An 18,540-nucleotide genomic window follows, 5' to 3' on the forward strand; every position below is an offset into this window, starting at 1 on the left:
AGGAGGAAATTGATAAAGTCATTGCTGCGAACTTCATCTATGAGATAGAACACATGGATTAGTTATCACCAATCATGATAGTGCCAAAGAAGAATGGGAAACTTAGGGTCTATGTAGATCTCAAAAAGGTCCATGTAGCTACTAGGAAGAACCATTACCTACTGCCTTATACAGAACACATTTTGGAAAGAGTAGCTGGTGAAGAAGCTTATAGCATCTTAGACAGATTTTCAGGCTACAATCAGGTGTCTATAGCACCCAAAGACCAGCATAAAACGGCCTTCAACACAATGTGGGGGACTTTTGCTTACAAAGTTATGCCTTTCGGTCTCACCAATGCCCATCGATGTTCCAACGATTAATGTGCACAACCTTCAAAGACTACTTGCAAAAGTGGTTGGAGGTATTCATTGATGATCTATGTGCACACTCCTGATGGTCATACCATTTGGATTGCTTAAAAAAAGTGTTTGAGCGATGTCAATTGTATCGTATATCCTTAAACCCTTTAAAATGCCAATTTGGGTCAAACACGGTGTGATCTTGGGACACATTGTCTTTAAGAATGGTATCTCCACTAACAAAGGCAAAGTCAAATTGATCTTGGAACTGCCCCACCCACTAATTACAAAGGTGTATAGAGGTTTATGGGCCACGTTGGGTATTATCACTGCTTTATAGTATTTTATGCTGAAATTGCCAGAGCATTATATAGGCTACTCATTGTCTTTGAATGGACTCATATGATAAATTGAAGCAAGCACTGGCTAGTGCAGCAATTCTGAGACCACCCAATTGGGATCTTATATTCCATGTACACATCGATGTATCAAACTTTGCTATAGGATGTGTATTGGCACAACCCTAGTGAGTTCAAATTGGACTACCCAGTTTGCTTCGCTAGTCACCAATTGAATGATGCAGAGATGAATTATACCACCACTGAATGAGATGGTTTGGCCATGGTTTATGTTATCAACAAGTATCGACATTACCTATTGGGCCAACAAATTTGTATTCTTTGCAAGTCTTATTATACTTAGTGAATAAGATGGTTTGGCCATGGTTTATGCTATCAACAAGTATCGACATTACCTATTGGGCCAACAAATTTGTATTCTTTGCAAGCCTTATTATACTTAGTGAATAAGCCTTGCACCACGAGAAGAATCACATGCTCGTTTGTTATTACTATTGGAATTCGACTTCACGGTGGTCGCGTTGACAAGGGAAGCCAAAGCAAGGCACCTCTATAGCTTAGCTTCCTTGCCATCTAGAAAACCAACTCCCAACACAAGCTAGACCAAAAAAACACAAAAGGGTATCTCCTTTCTCCTAACTCAAGCTTCACCTTTTGGGGATTATGAGCACACGCCAACCCAAAAGACCTTACGAAGTGAATTGAAGAGCCAGGGCTTGGAATTACTAGCACACGCCAACCAAGCCTTGATGGACACCTTCAAAACAAACCATGAACCTGAACATGATTAATCATTCCCAAACTCTCACAAGATCAAGCCAAACTTCCAACATCTTTCATCGAATCCCTTCGCTCTGCTCCCGACAAGACATAGGCAGCACCCAACTGTTACATCCAAAACCTAGCTTCCATGGTCAACAAATCTTCAATCCAGCACATCAATCAAACTCCAAGAAACTCTTGATGCATCCAATATACAAATTTGGGCATGAGGAACCCTAATCCACACTTTCATACACCTGAAAACGCGTAGGCGGCACGGCGGGACTGCACTAGTGCTCCTCCCAGAAACCCTTCTTTTCCCCCTTCCAAATCGCCAAATGAGGTGATTTTTTCGGCTCAAGAAAGCACCCCCTAGCTTAACAATCACGGCATCGTGACTGATGTGGCATTTATGCCCTTTTTTGCCCAAAATTTGCATTTTTTTGCCCATTTTTATGCCATTTTTGACCGTTTTTCACCCAAAAATGACCGTTCTTTTGGCAATTTTGACCACACGGGTGGGGGAAAATCCAAAAGTCATCCAAAAACTTTTCACCACTCCCAAATTAGTCCTCCATGCCTTCAACCCACCTCTCATAGCATCTGGGCGTGATTTTTGATGACTATGCACATTTCCATGTATAGGCAACACTGACACGCAATCCATCGTGCCAACACAAGGGGCATCCGGCCACATTTTATTCCACATATGTACATGCCAAAAGCATTAAAAGCATGTCTTAAACCCAAATCACACCAATGGTGCCACCTCCAAGGTCCTAACACCTCGGTGAGGTATGTATGTGGAAGTCATCACCGCTAGGAACGTTTTCACAATATATACATTGCATAATCATTTCCACCACCCATGAATGAGTTGGCAAGTCTTTCCAAGGACCATGTGCACTTTTTTGGTTTCACAAAAAGTGCCTAACATAACTTGCCAACCCCCCTAGTCTACTTGTTCATTCATGATAAGCAGAAGCTTCCAGGACAACTAGTGCATGTCTTCCCTAGAAACCTCATCCACACACATGACAACGTCCATATTTTGATCCTCCATCTCAAGCATATCATCTTTGACAATGCACATCAAACGAGCAACATACTTCTTGAGCCTGAAACCATTCACACGATATCCATGCCAAGTGCCATCCAAGTCAGCAAGCTGGTAAGTGCCACTTGCAAATTTGTCCACAACCAAGAAAGGACCTTCCCATTTTATTTGGAACTTCTTTTGAAATGTATGGTCCAACCTGCTATTATACCGCAATACCATGTCCCCTTTATTGATGCCTTTGTCTTTGAACATCTCATTTACCTTCTTTTGGTTTATCATCAACACCTGTTCATAATGCTCTAAAGCAAGGTTTCTATCCAAATGCAAACATTGAAGATGCATCATCCTCTCTTGGAATGCATCTAAACCTTCTTCACCCAACTCACACATCAATTTCAATGATGGGATTTCCACTTCAATGGGCAACAGGGCCTCCTTGCCAAACACCAAATGAAATGGAGAAAAACCTATGCTTGTCTTCATCGATGTCCTATAAGCCCACAAGGCACATGGAAGCTCCAAATCCCATGTTTTGCCATGACTTTAAGTCATCTTTGTGAGTATCCTCATTAGCTCTCCATTGAACCTTTCATTTAAGCCATTACATTGTGGATAGTAAGGAGTGGTATACTTGTGTTGTTTTATATGTAGCTTCTCACAAAGGTAATCAACCAAGTCCCCACGGAATCCAGGACCCCTATCTGATAGCAACTCCAAGCACACCAAACTTGCAACGTATCTCCTCATAAAGAAACTTCCCCACATCCTTGCGTGACCTGCTTCACTGCCTTTGCTTCTGCCCATCTTGACAAGTAGTCCACAACAGTGAGGATGTAGACCTTTCCTCTACCAATCATAGGCAATGGCCCAATCGCATCAAGTCCCACTTCTCAAACACATCATATGCCAACATAACATTCCTCAACTCGGGATTCAAAACCCTTTTGCCCATCCTTTGACATGGCAAGCATGATCTACACCAATGATGCACATCTTTTTGTATACTGGGCCACACATACCCCTCAAGCAATACTTTATGCAACATGACAATCATGGCAAAGTGACAACCACATGCACCTTCATGGTTTTCTTCCAAAATTTTGTATATCTCCTCCTTCCATGGTACTCATCGCAAAACCAAATCAGCACCTTTCATGTACAAGACATCATCATGCAACACATACTTCCTTACTTTCCTCATAAATGCATATTTCTTGGATGGCAACGCCTCCTTTGGTAAAACACCTGTTTGCAAGAACTCAACCTCTTTGGAGAGAGATTTCCTCCCATGATACAATGGTCCTTCTACCCTCATCATCACAAACACATTGGTTATCACCCCTTGTGCTGCTTCATGAGCCTCCTCATTTTGGGACCTGTCTATGTGCTGAATGCTCCAAGCTTCAAACCTTTTAAGCAACTGCTTCACACGCATGCATAAGCTCTTCAACCTAGGATTTTTGTTCTTCCAAACTCCCAACACTTGCTTTACCACAAGCAATGCATCCCCTTTTATTTGCAAACGATAGATCCCAAGCTGCATGCATATGCATAATCCACTCTCAAGAGCAACATACTCTGCCTCATTGTTACTCTTTGCATCGATCTTTAAACCTTGCTTCCTAACCAAGGCTCCATGCTGGTTATAGATCACCACACCACCTGATGCCGCATTATGGCTCTTCCTATATGAACCATCAAAGTACATCAAGAATGCATTGTCAATCCTGGGTGTCTCAACCTTTGGCTTCCTCACAACTTCTTCTTTGATCAAGGGAGGGCTCTCCTTGTATGTCAACAAATCCGCCAAGGTTGCTCTAGTGCTTTCATCAACCAAGAATGAGAACTCAAACTCTTGTAGCTCAACCACCCACTTCATCACGTTTTATACATATTTGAATTTTTGATGAAGAATTGAGGAAGAAGGGAATAGCTTGTAAGGAAGGTAAATGGCCTTTGCAATAGATAGTGTCTAAACCTCCTGTAAGCATATACCACACTTACCATCACAAGCTCCACCTCTCAGAGTAGTCCCTTTTTGAAGGTGTCTTTACCCTACTAGCACAATACACTAGTCTCATGTACTTTGACTCCTTTCCCTTTTGCAAAAGCATAGCACCAATGGCATCCTCACCTATTGATGGATTCACATAGAACTCTTGGTTCCAATCAGGGGCCTGCATGGTAGAGATAAGGTACTCAAACGCTCCTTGACCTGCTCAAAAGCTTCTTCACATTCATGGGTCCAATCCAAAGGGTCAACCTTGGCTGCTTGTTGCAAAGGATATAAGACCCTACTTCATTAAGACAGTCACCTAGTTAGACGGCCATGCCATAAAATCAAATTCTTTCCTTATTTGTGCATTTCGTGTTTACAATTCTTTATCGTGTGCACCACCAAGCATTGCCTCTCCCCGCTCTCGATTCCCAAGTGCTCGACTCCCCGCGTATTTGGCATTTTTGAGTTGAGGTGGGAGCTTGTGCCTTACCTTTGTGCTCTTCTTTTCATTTCTTTCCTTCTTTTAAATAATCAAATTTCATGTCATGATTAATTCTTACAAATGACCCAAATTGTGATTGCTGCATGCGTGTGTTGATTCTATTTTCTACACTCAAGACATAAGATAATAACTCACCATTTAACTCTAAAAAATGATCAAAAAACACAAGTTACACAAAGGACTTGGTCATAAACCTGCACTTTCATGGTGCATAAACTTGCACTCTCACGGTGCATAAGCCGGCACTTTCACGGTGCATAAACCTGCACTCTCACAGATTAACTGCCTCACGATTTTACCCATCTCATGAATTAACTCTCACGATTTTAACCATTTCATAGTTTTACCCATCTCATGGATTAACAACTCCCTCACGGTTTTAACCATTTCATGGTTTTTAACCATTTCATGGTTTTTAACCATTTCATGGTTTTACCCATCTTATGGTTTTAACCATCTCACGGATTAACTGCCTCATGGTTTTAATCGTTTCACGATTTTACCCATCTCACGATTTTAACCATTTCACGGATTAACTGTCTCATGGTTTCAACCCATCTCACAGATTAGCTGCCTCACCTGACCCTTCTCATGGTTTTAGCCATCTCACGGGTTTCGTACCCTACTGTCTCATGGTGCATAAACCTACACTCTCACGGTTTGCACCTTCATGGCATGTAGACTCATTAATGACCACATGCTCTTACCAGTCAATATGATTGACTTTCTTATCATTATTACAGATGTCGACCTCAGCTACCTCTGAACCGGAAGTCGAGGAGACTCCGGCAGTCACACAGGCTAGCGCAACTGGGTCACCTATAAGCAGGAAGAAGAGACCAACATTTGGCTCAAAACTAAGCTATTTGGGACAGTATGCATAAGAATGCATATTTGGGACAGTATGCATAAGAATTCCATGGATCAATCATAAGCAAGGATGTCCATACTACCCATGGGAAGATAGCTCTGTAGTACCACAACCCGAAGTGCTTGCAAATCTTAGAAGAATTTGAAGTTAAGGACAAACTAGAGAAAGTAGGCCTAGGACAAATGGCAGAGTGACAGGAACAGCAAGCAGCATAGGTAGAACCACCAGCACTCACCTTCGGTTGTAAGAAGGGCAAGCATTACTACAAGACACAAAGGAAATCATGAAGGAGCTCAAGAAGAGTAGAAAAAAGAAAACCAACAGGAAGATGCGGGGTATTATACCTGGGGTCATGGAGGAGTCATAATGCCTAGAAGCAGAACTAGCCTAGGAAATAGCTTCCTATCAGGAAGTGGTGGAGAAAAAGGAAGCCAAGGGCTTAAGTTTATCAGAAACTCTAGTAAACACACTAGTGGAAATACATCAACAAACCCCCCCTCCTAGCCCAACACAGATCATTTTTAGAAATGTCTCCCCACTTCAAAATTCCATTATATCAAATCCAAACACATCAGTTGAGTTTGGTACAGAGAAAGCCACAGGAAAAGAGGTGTTGCAAAAGGAAGGGCAACAAAGACATGAAGAGGTAACCTCAACACATATAGAAGTCCCTGGAGATAGATTGGGAGCAGACAAGAGAAAGAGAACTGAAGAAGCAGCTAGTCCAAGCAAATGCCAAAGGTTGGATGATGCAGAAAGCATCCCACCATCTTCCTTCTTCCATAATCTAAATTACGAGCACTTCCTCCTCACAAACGAGACTTTGGAAGGCCTGGACAATTTATCACATTTACCACACCAAGAATTAGAAGGCACAATTGCAACCAATGCTTCCATTTGGGAACAAGAATAGCGAGTGTGGCATTGTCATCTACTGACCACTAACATGCTTCAAGACAGAAATGCAACACTATGGAAACAGGTCTAGGATGCCACAAACCAGGTTCAGATGCTCTAGGAACACTTGGCCGCCGCTACAAAAGCAACCCATGGAGATGTAATCTTAAAAAGCCTAAAGGCTGCCGAGACGAAGAGCAAGAAGCACGATACCAGGCAAGCACTGGAAAGAAATAATCTAGTTCTCACCTAGACAATATTACAAAGAATTAAAGAAAATACAGACCTAAAGGCACAAATGGAGCAAGCCAAAGAACAGATTCAGAAGTTGCACACACTAAGGAACAAGCTAGCATCCATGCTCAAAAGCTTTAGGAGGTCCGAAGTACATTCCAAGCCAAGGAAGAGGAACTACAAAAGAACTTGACATCTATATCTGCAACTCTTAAAGATGCTCATCACAAAGTGCTCCAGCTTCAGACAAAATGGGAACAAACAAACAAAGCTAATACAAAGAAAGTAAGGGCCTAACAATTAATGCCAAATCTTTGGAGATGGAGACGCTGATGAATACCCACAAACAGAAAATGCTATAGATTACCCAGCAACTCTGAGCTAGCCAAGCATTGGTAGAGCTGAAAGGCTTCAGAAGATTGCAGAGACTTAAGAGTTGGAAGCCTCGGCCAGATGAGCACAAGAAGCTGCCACAAGAAGATTCAAGGAATTATATGCAGCTAGAATGGTCAGAGAAATGGCCAAAGAACTTCTAACCATCACCAAAGACTCAAGCTTCAGACAAAATGGGAACAAACAAACAAAGCTAATACAAAGAAAGTAAGGGCCTGACAATTAATGCCAAATCTTTGGAGATGGAGACGCTGATGAATACCCATAAACAGAAAATGCTATAGATTACCGACTCTGAGCCAGCCAAGCATTGGTAGAGCTGAAAGGCTTCAGAAGATTGCAGAGACTTAAGAGTTGGAAGCCTCGGCCAGATGAGCACAAGAAGCCTCGGCCAGATGAGCACAAGAAGCTGCCACAAGAAGATTCAAGGAATTAGATGCAGCTAGAATGGTCAAAGAAATGGCCAAAGAACTTCTAACCATCACCAAAGACTCAAGGATACAAGAATTGGAGTACTAACTGCGATTTGGGAACGAAGTGAAAGACAGGAGCCTACCGACAAGTTGTGCTTGCTTCTTGAGCGAGACTCGGAGATTGGTTCGTTTGTTGGTGACTCCTCAGGCCCCTCCTCAAACTCTTACTCTCTTTTTGTCTACACTAACACTCTCTTTACTTCAATATGAAATAAATTTGTATGAAGATTTAAACCTAGGAGATTTGACACTAATTAAACAAAATACAGAATGTGATGCTGACCTTACCATTATTATGGGTATCTTCCCAGGGGACCTAGTACTAATCGATCCCAAAGATGTATTCTTCTATCCATTACACCCTATTGTGCTCAACCTACGTAGTTGGTGTTGGGTGCTCTAAAATTCAGACATCTTCGACAACAGTGTCGATAAACTTGACCTGTTTGTACCAAATGATGTTCCTATTACACCTGCCAATTACGAGGTTGTAGCTAGAAGTTATCAATGGGTGGCCAGAGGTGTATAATACGCATCAACACTTAAACCTCTGTGAATCTCCTCTACCATTCCTATGGCATTCTTAAACTGTATCGTTATATACATAAACATCTAGAAGCCATGCTGACCACAATTGTTTATAACTTTGATAAAATACACATTAAATATCCTGATATATCTCCTATGGAAGTCAGAGACCTCCAGAAGTTTATGAAGCTCAACAAACCCACCTATCCACCCCCTAGTTCTAGAGAGGGTCAAAAGGAAACACCAAGTTCATCTAATCTTCCAACTTATCTGGTGTTTTCCTCTGTAGCAAGTAGATTACTAAATCCATACCCTAGTATTCCTCCTACTGACAAATCTCAGGCATATTGTATTTTCTCATGTCTTCTTTCTCTTCCATTAGAATTTCCCACGAACACTCTCACCCCCCGAGGAGTTACTAGCACCCCACCTATCTCCAACACAGCCAACTCAAGAGGTTAGTCACACTCTACCACAAGATACTCTTGAGCCTTTTATTGATGATACTGTTCTTAAGTCTTTGTCTACTGAAGAATATGAAGGATTCATGAGAGCAGGGAATCCATTGTTGAAGCCAAAGTTAATGTTCAAGGTGTTAATGCAAATAACAGCTTTTGAACATACCAGGCGGATCCTGAAGCATACTCTAACGTTACATCTACAAAGCAGCCTTATGTACCATACCCTCTTCGAGCACCAAAGTCGGAGTTAGAAGAATTATTGCCCCTTAGCTGGAGAAGGCACCTTATGGTCAAATGTGACAAGGCATACAAAGTTGGCTAACTTGCACTTGGAAGATTTACTTGAAATCACGATTGTAACATTCATGATCAGCTATTGCTTCTTCAGGTGGAGAAAGGCACATCCAGCCCATACATGAGGGGGCTATACAATAATTGTCACAGAGGATGCAAAACCCAAAATTGAAGATTTTGGTATACAGCCACCATGGTGGTAGGAGTACTTGACAATTCCATAATATAGTCACTAGTACATGTGTGCTCTGCCCACATAGAGAGTGGACCCATTGTATATGCCAGTGAAACAAAGATGGACACCATTGGAATTCCATGATGCCAAGCAGCAGGGATTCACATATCTGCTACAACTTTCCTCTATTTTTGCTAGCAACATTTTCAGATATAGGACAAGAAAGGAAGCAATTGCTGACCCATATACATGCATGGTGTCGCATCTCGGATCCCGCTATTGTGGCTAGTGTCCGCTTGATCGTCGTCCTTATTGACCAACCCAAAGAGAGATATGATGGATATCATGCAGATCAACTACTATTAGACATGATGTTAAGGCTACCATGGCCTCAGGTGTTTACCAACATACATGCATGTAACATTTGAAGATATGGTAGACACCGAGTTCTAGAGATCACACTCTCCATTCAGAAGAACCCTGAAAAAGCTTCAATCATGTCGAAACTTCTTTCATCATGATTTTGGCGACCAGATCTTTAGGCCTTGGTGAAGGTTTTGAGGACAAAACCTACATCGGGTAGGGGGAGATGTTAATCCCAATTAGGATTAATAATTATGCTCCTCCACTTGAGGACATTAATAAGTGTCATGTAAAGGCACTATAAAAGTTGTAACATTATGAGATATTGGCCACCCAAGGCCTTAGTCAGTAAGTTTTGGGTGCCCAAGGGTCAATAAGGGCTAATTGTATATAAGGTATTCTCTCATAATGAATGGACACAATCCCCCTTTGTGCTATGAGAGTTCTTGCTTTGTCTTGAGAGAGAGAGTGTGAGAGAGTACTCTAGTACATGTGCCTTCTCTATGCTTGTATGCATGTATGCTTGTGTAGAGAAGTGAGAGAGAGAGATTGCCTTACATGGTGGTGTGAGCGACTCTACGGTGACAGTGTGGAGGAGGTGAAGCTTGGAGGATTAGAGCTTCTCGAAGTGAGCTTGGAGACCTCAAGGGACACGAGCTCAAAGCATTAGTAAGTTCCCTACGACGGTTGTGTTCTATTGCTTCTTCCAAAGGTGAATGCATAGAGTTCCTTCTTTGGAGGTGTGGTAGCCCATAACACATAACAAGAACCTCACTGCCAAAGCACAATAAGCAATAGCAAAGCACCCCTATCTCTCGTGTCACTAAGAGATTTGGAAATTATACCTTACTACTATGCCAAACCATTCAGGACCACATTGACCACCACTACCAATTAAATGAAGGTGGTCATGGTGCACTAAATCCTCTTCGAGTGTAAAGGAACCTCCCTATATTTTTAACAAGAATAACTCCTTACAGCCTTCATGAGCACACTTGCCTCTTCTCTTCGACTACCTTCACAACAAGTACCTCACCAAAGTGTAACAAAGAACCTTAGCCTCTAGTTTCATCAAGAGATTTGGGAATTATACCTTGTTGCACCAAACCATTTAGGACCACATCAACCCACCACTGCCAATCAAATGAAGGTGGTCATGGGTGAATGAATCTGTAAGCAAGCCATGGGCCCTCTTTCCTTGAACGAGCCTAACCAACTTATAAACTCGGAGATACTTCAAGCATTTTTTCATCCACATTATATCACCTCGACATGCTTCCTAACTCAATGGCTAACCAAATTCCATCTCTAATAGGGTCAAAACCACATGGCCCATTCTCTTCACCAACTTTATCATCATTCAACCATCTACACCTCTCTAGAACCGACAAACACGTCGAGCATGAACAAGGATGTGATTTTGGCACCGTCCAATCGTGTAATCCTTGTTCTAAGATTCTATGGGAGAGTATCCATGGTTGCAAGAATGTGAATCCAGTCCTTGAAGTTAGTAGGCTTTGAGAGGGACTCATATTCTTGGTTCTCATCTTCACCATCCCAATATCTTGTTACAACCTCTACATATGTTAATTGACGTGGTGTGAGTTTTGCATATATCGACTGAAGGAGTCTGAGTAGTTTCGCCTAACTCATTGGCGAGAATGCCTCGACCCATGGGATGCATCTTCCCTATTTTCAAGGACTGGTTACCTTTGTATATGTGATTGGTTTTTCCCAATTGTGAACTAGCCTTAGATCTCAAATGTAAGGCCTTACAAGGATCATGGTGTATGATCCTCTTCTCTAAAAATCCATAACCACGAATGTGTGGTGGAAGCTTAGCCCGAAGGTCTTAATCTTTCCATCCTAAAGGACACATGTGGGTTTAGCTGTGTTCCCATCGACAAGCTTCACTATAAGGCTTATGCCCTACGAGTGGCAAGCTACCAAAAATTTGTGGTGGTTATGTTGACACCAAAACCACCTACAAGTGGAAAGCTACCCTAGGCCTCCCAGCAATTTGTGGTGATTATGCTGACACCAAAACTACCATCCAAGATTGTGGAGGTTGTAAGTCCCTTGTACATGATAGGTAATACTACGTTCATTTCATTACTTTCAAAATAGTATCCCAACTTGTTCATGGACACTATTAGCTATCCTTTAGTTTTGTCTATGGAGGGAGGGTACTTAATGGGGCATGGTTTGTCCTCTTCCTCCTTTGGCTTCAGGTTCAATTATGCAAGCTCTTAAATTCCCATTCATCAAGTCTCTTAAAAGACACGGTTCATACACATTCACCTGCAGAGCGAGCCTCATCACCAACAACCCTCCAGGTACATTTTTGAATGGGGGGACCATGGTGGGCACAAGCCTAGCCCATGGTATGATAACCCATTGCCTAGACCTTTCTACAATCACTAGGAACCTTACGTGCCTCGTATTTGCCCACCCCACCCATTAAATCCACCATGTCTGTAGCCCAAGTGCTCAATAATGGCAAGTCCATCGAGTCACAAAGGCCACCCAACTCCATTGTAGCTCTAGGCACATCCATGCATAAATCCACTACCATGCCTCTACTAAGATATTTCTCTTAACTTCCCAAGAAAAGTGATGTCAAGTAAATGTTGAAGAAAACATCAAAGAGAGTCGAAGAAAGCAGTTGTGTTAAAGAAACAACAAAGAGAGTCGAAGAAAGCAGTTGTGTTACAACAAAGAGAGTCGAAGAAAGTAGTTGTGTTAGAGAAGTTTTTGTTAGAGAAGTCTTCTTCCCCCACCCTTTCCATCACAAAGATGGATCTTTTCTTGCTTACATCTAGGCTTTGAGAGCTCTCCCTTCATTCCTTTGGCAAGGAGTATTCCGGTGTGACAACGGAGTGAGGACGCTGATAAGAATGAGCTAGTGCACCCACATGGAAAGTTAAATTTACTATAGCTCAAAGGTAAGACCCAAAGACACATGCTTTGGCAAGGTAAGCTCTCAACTTGAACATATATTGGCAAAATAAATAGGGTATTCCAATTTAATTCCCCTACTTATGCCAACACAGACCCAATTGCAACATTTGAAGCATCAATGTGTAGATGGAAGATCAAGTCCCAATTGGGTGGTTTTGAGACAGTGTATTCTTAATTTTATTATATGCTTTTTGACATTCTTGAATCCATACAAAGACTATTAGTAGTTGATATAATGGGATTGTAATTTTGGCATAGAATGTAAGGAACTTTTGATAATACTAAACGTGGCCTATAAATACTTGTACTCCTTTGTAGTTGTGTTGGAGGAGATAACTCCAAGGTATGTATGACTGTTGTCAGCCATTGAAATGCCATTCTTGGACATAATATGTTCCAAGATTACCCCATGCTTTACCCAAAATTAATATTTCAATGGATTTAATGATATTCAATACAAGCAGCACCTTAGAAACAACTTCCCTAGGCAATCTAGAGGGTCTTTCCATCTAGAGTGAGCACACAAGTTATCTATGAAGATTTCTAACCACTTTTGCAAGTAGTCCTTAGATGTAGTACACATAAATCTTTAAAATGTGGCATTTGTGAATCCAAAGGACATGACCATATAGGCAAATGTTCCACCCATTTGTGAGTCTAAAGGACATAACCATATAGGTGAATGTTCCACCCATTGTGGTAAATATGATCTTGTGCTGAACTTCTAGGGAAATGGACACTAAATTATATCCCAAGAAACCAAGAAGCTATAGGCTTCTTCCTTGTCCATACTTTTGAAGACATGCTCTATATAGGGAAAAGGATAATGGTCCCAAGAAACCAAGAAGCTATAGGCTTCTTCTTTGGCCATACTTTCGAAGAGACATGTTCTATGTAGGGAAAAAGATAATGGTCTTTACATGTTGCAACATTGTTTTGAAGTCCACACATACTCGTATTTTTTCGTTCTTTTTTGGCACAATAATAATGGGAAAAATCTGGTTAATATGCTCGATCTCATAAACAAATCATGCAACAATGAGTTATCAATTTCCTCTTTTATAATTGCAGGTTCTCCGGGTTCATTTGATAAGTTCTTTGCCTAGTGGGTTGAGACCCTATTATGATAGGGGTTTTGCATTACTTCTGGTGGAATTCCCTTGCACCACTTCTTGCAAAATTCCTTGCACCACTTCTAGTGGAATTTTGTATAGCACTTGTTGGTATATCCACAAGATCAGAGCTAATGCTATGGTGGGTGGAAGATGTTCATGTCTATAGGAGAAGATCTTATGCAAAGAGAGATGAAGCTAGGGGGTTCAAGCCATGGAGATGGTGCTTAGAGAGAGAGAGAGAGAGAGAGAGAGAGAGAGAGAGAGAGAGAGAGAGAGAGAGAGAGAGAGAGAGAGAGAGAGAGAGAGAGATGTGATAGCCAATAATAGAGAGAGATTGCATGGCACAAAAATGATTGTATAATACTCCCACCATGTACAATGCTTTATATAGGCACCACAAGGCCCTATCTTATGTTCTCTTAAGAGGGTGTTCACACCTGAAGTGTTTACAAACCACTAGGCACTTACTAGAGTCCGAACAACAAACCCCCCTTCGGAGTAAAGGAGTGTCATCTAAGAGAGAGACCTTCAATATGATGATTTGGGCTCTAAAATGCAATCATGTGATACAAAAGAACACAATGATGCCAACACCTGAAACTGTCATGCTAGGCCTGATATACAAGAGCTTGACCATACATAATGCATACATTGGTCTATCTATAGTAGAGATAACACTCCTTGGCTCTAAGTAGGAAAAGTAAGATAAAAAGGAGCCAATCCTTTTATAGAGACAAGGCTTACAAAAAAGACATCCAAAATATTTAGATTTTGAGGGACTTCTTAGGCAAAGAACCCATGACTACAAAATACTCATATTCTAGGGGATATCTCAAGTAGAGAACCCTGATATATAACTAGAAGATGATTTTGAAATTTTGTAAACTCCCCATATTGGTGAAATGTCAATGAAGATCTTCTTTTGATGGCATTGCTAAGTAGTTGTGACACTTGAACTATCATTTTAGTCTTGAGGGCCAAGGTAGAGTACCCGTTAATGCTTGATTTGTAAGATATAGTGAAGAATCACCCAAAAAAAAATTGTAGCATGGTATCTGATATGGAGAAGGACTTCTTGTGGAAAAGCTCAAAATTTTGTCAATGCAAGGTCTTCAATTTGATGATTTTCTCAACATTTAAGAAAAGCCCTAAATTCTCGATTGGGTAGAAGCTGTCATTAGGCCAACTTTGCCCTAATTTTTTAAAAGCCTCAATTTCTTGTGGATCTAGGAGCTTCAATTTGTTGTTTTTTCCTATAATAAGGGAAAGCTTGAAATTTTTACTGAGGCAATGCCTTTGATTTGATATGCAATTCTCCCCCTTAAAAGCATAGGAAAAAATGTAGTGTGGTTTGGAGGAAGTAATTAAAGCATCAAATGAAGGGGGTTTTCTAAATAAGGATATATATGGGAATAACAACTCACAAATTAATGTTTTGAAACCTGAGAACTACAAAAAGCTCAAGAAAATTAGGGTTAAAGGCCTTAAATTAATGATCTGCTTGGTTCTTATCGTCCACTTGATGGTTTTCCTTCAAACTTGAGTTGTGGATAGCTTGAACCACCAATTAAGAGACCCTAAAGGGAATTTGATCAATTTTACTTGTAGCCCCCAATTTTTGCTTTTTTGTGCCAATTTGTGCTACGTTTTTTGTCAACTTTGCTTCGAGTTAGGGTGGTGATGGTAGAGCTTCGCACTAAAAATCTCAAAGAATGATGATCTGTAGAGGGAGAATGAAGTAAAATATTGACAAGGAGTGTTTAGGCAAAGAGGAAAAATAGGGTTTTGCCAATGAAAAGTGTTTAATGGCAATAATCAGAGATAAAGTCTTTGATTCCATATTAGTATCCATAGGATTAGATCTCATGCTATGGTGGGTGGAAGATGTCCATGATGTGAGCGCAGAAGCAGATCTTGTCAAAAGAGAGATGGAGATGGAGGTTCAAGCCATGGAAATGGTGCTGAGAGAGAGAAATGAAATGATATAATAACGTCTCTAAGAGGCCATAATGGCCTATGAGACCAAAACTGAGAGAGAGAGAGAGAGAGAGAGAGAGAGAGAGAGAGAGAGAGAGAGAGAGAGAGATGTGATAGGTAACAATAGAGAGAGAGAGAGAGAGAGAGAGAGAGAGAGAGAGAGAGAGAGAGATGTGATAGGTAACAATAGAGAGAGATTGCACATCAAAACAAAGATTGTATTATGATAATACTTCCACCATATATAATGATTTATATAGGCACCAAGGCCCTATCTTAACTCCTCTTAATAAGAGGGTGTTCACACCTAAAGTGTTCACACACCACTGGACACTTACTAGGCATCAATGCCCTATCTTAATTCCTCTTAATAAGAGGGTGTTCACACCTAAAGTGTTCACACACCACTGGACACTTACTAGACTTCGAAATATCCAACATCACAAATAGTGAAATTCCCTTCATATGCTGCACCAATTCTATGAGATGGTACATTGCACCACTTATGGCTAAATTCCCTTCATATCCATGTATTTCCAAGTAAAGCAAACCTTGAATTCTTTCAAGAGATACCCAACTCTCTTTTTTTCATCCAGGGTCAAGTCATCTCAATAGTGAAAACTGGTTTAGAAAGCTCACTAGGTTTTGCTAAATCCACTTCTTTAACCTATGCAAGCCCATTATATGACACACCTTCTTGTCCTTTCTGGAAACAATCAATAACTGGTCCTAGATCTGGCATGTCATCCTCTTCTTCTTCTTTTCGGGCCATGATCCTCTTCTTAGCTTCCCTCTCTGCTTCATTTAAGTCTTTATTTATCTTTCTCCTCTCAGACTTAGTAAGTCAAGGCTCTTTCATTTCTTCTAAATTAGATATCAATTGTATCTTTCCACCATAGCCACCATCACATTGTTCAATTCTTCACCCTAATTTTTAATGAATTCCTCACGTACCTTAGTGGGTTTGATGTATCTTAACCATTGGGTATTAGTGGTTAAGATAGGTAGAGTGTTATTACACCCCTTGGCATCAACATTCATCTATGTAGATTGTTATTACACCTGTCCCAATATCTTAACCACTCAGCAACATCACATGTCTTCTATGTAGAGTGTTACTATGATTGGCACAATAGCGTCTCTGCTTTAGCCATGTCTTATGAGACCCAAACCTTTGGATGCCCCAACTATCTCAACTTGTGTTTAAGATAGTGTCAAGAGCTTACCTTAGCCTTTGCTACATCATGTGTATTTTAGTTCTGCCTTCGACCCATAAATATAACTTCCCATGTGGTGGGTGCACTGGCTTGTCCATCGCGTCCTCACTACGTTTGTCACATTGAAATGCTTCCTGCGGGGTGAAGGCATAAATCAAAGAGGGGATAGCCTTTGTTAAGGGGATGAAGGTAGAGCTTCCTATGCCTAGATGGACTCTAAGAGGAGATAGCCTTCATGGTGGTTATCTCTCACAAAAGGTGGATGGGAAGGAGAAGCCTATAATCAAACCTATTCAAGCATGTAAGAATCCATAACACAATACGAGAATGTAAGAATCCACAACACAATACAAGCAAGTATACAAGCAAGTAAGAGTAGAGAAGAGAGAGCTCCACACATATTCTATTGCAAGGGAATGAATTTATATTGCTTAGTGTCAAAATTGACTTATATACAAATGACTAGGTTTCATGCTAGGTTGGGTAAAGCTTAAAAATAATCCATGGATACTAGTTCTACTCTTAAGCAATTGTGTACATGAAAATTATCACTTCTCGCTCAAGGTAAGGTAGCTTTATAAAGTCTAGTGCCATCTTACAAGAATTGGGCTTCCACTACATGTGGGTAAGATGGCAAAGCGCCTTACGCGGTAGGTTAGGTAGGTGAAACCATGTTAACCTACAAAGTGATTAACATATCCCCCTTCCTAATGGTGCCCACATCCTTGCATCACCAAGATTGGGTGGTGTGATAGTCTTCCTGAAGTTGCTCACCTTGAGATAGAGTTCCCCTAAGAAGACCATCTAGTGGCATGGCAAGCCTTGGTTGACATCGGGACTTGCTATAATATTTTGACTTGGAAGATGTAGACTTCATTAGGCTAGCCACCCTCACAGCTTTTGTTGTAAAACTATTATTGTGATAAATAACTTCCAATCCATGACTGCCAATTGTTTTAAAGCAGAGTTTCTTATTAATCTAAATTTGCATCGTGTAAGTTTTATGTGACTCCCATAGGTACATTGAAAGAGAGAATTATCCTTGTTGGGAGGGGATGGATCACGGTGGCCACACATCTCCCAAGGAGCATCAACCCATAAGGCGGATTTTTTTTGGCGAGCACTTCCAAAAAATGGCGCAGTTTTAAAATAATGGGGGGATTTTTTGGCTACATACCTCTCTCTCTCTCTCTCTCTCTCTCTCTCTCTCTCTCTCTCTCTCTCTCTCTCTCTTTCTCTCTCTATGTCTCTCTCTCTTTATATTTCTTTGTCTCTATCTCTGTCTTTCTCTCTCCCTCTCTCTCTCTCTCTCTCTCTCTCTCTCTCTCTCTCTCAAAAGCAAAACAAAATTATTCCAATAAAAGGATACATCCCAATCAAAAGAAAAATAAAATTATTCTAATAAAAGGATACATCCCAATCAAAAGAAAAATAAAATTATTCTAATAAAATGATACCCCAAAACATTCAATTCAGAAAACAACTCTTACTCCTTGTTCCAATATCTTCCCCGATGCACACGTGGGTATCATCGACGACCCCCAGAGCCCGAGCACCA

The 18,540-nt window shown here is 40.9% G+C and overlaps 1 protein-coding gene across 1 annotated transcript; it reads right to left on the minus strand.

Moving 5' to 3' along the window:
- Positions 1 to 2,459: 2,459 nt before the first annotated feature.
- On the minus strand, positions 2,460 to 3,005 carry LOC147634476 (uncharacterized). Its single transcript, XM_086804453.1, has one exon. The coding sequence runs from the start codon at positions 3,003 to 3,005 to the stop codon at positions 2,460 to 2,462; it is 546 nt and encodes a 181-aa protein (XP_086660579.1).
- Positions 3,006 to 18,540: the final 15,535 nt, after the last annotated feature.

The sequence above is a fragment of the Cibotium barometz genome, chromosome 10 (assembly GCF_041138505.1).
Source record: "Cibotium barometz isolate CiBa-2024 chromosome 10, ASM4113850v1, whole genome shotgun sequence".
Lineage (NCBI taxonomy): Eukaryota > Viridiplantae > Streptophyta > Polypodiopsida > Cyatheales > Cibotiaceae > Cibotium > Cibotium barometz.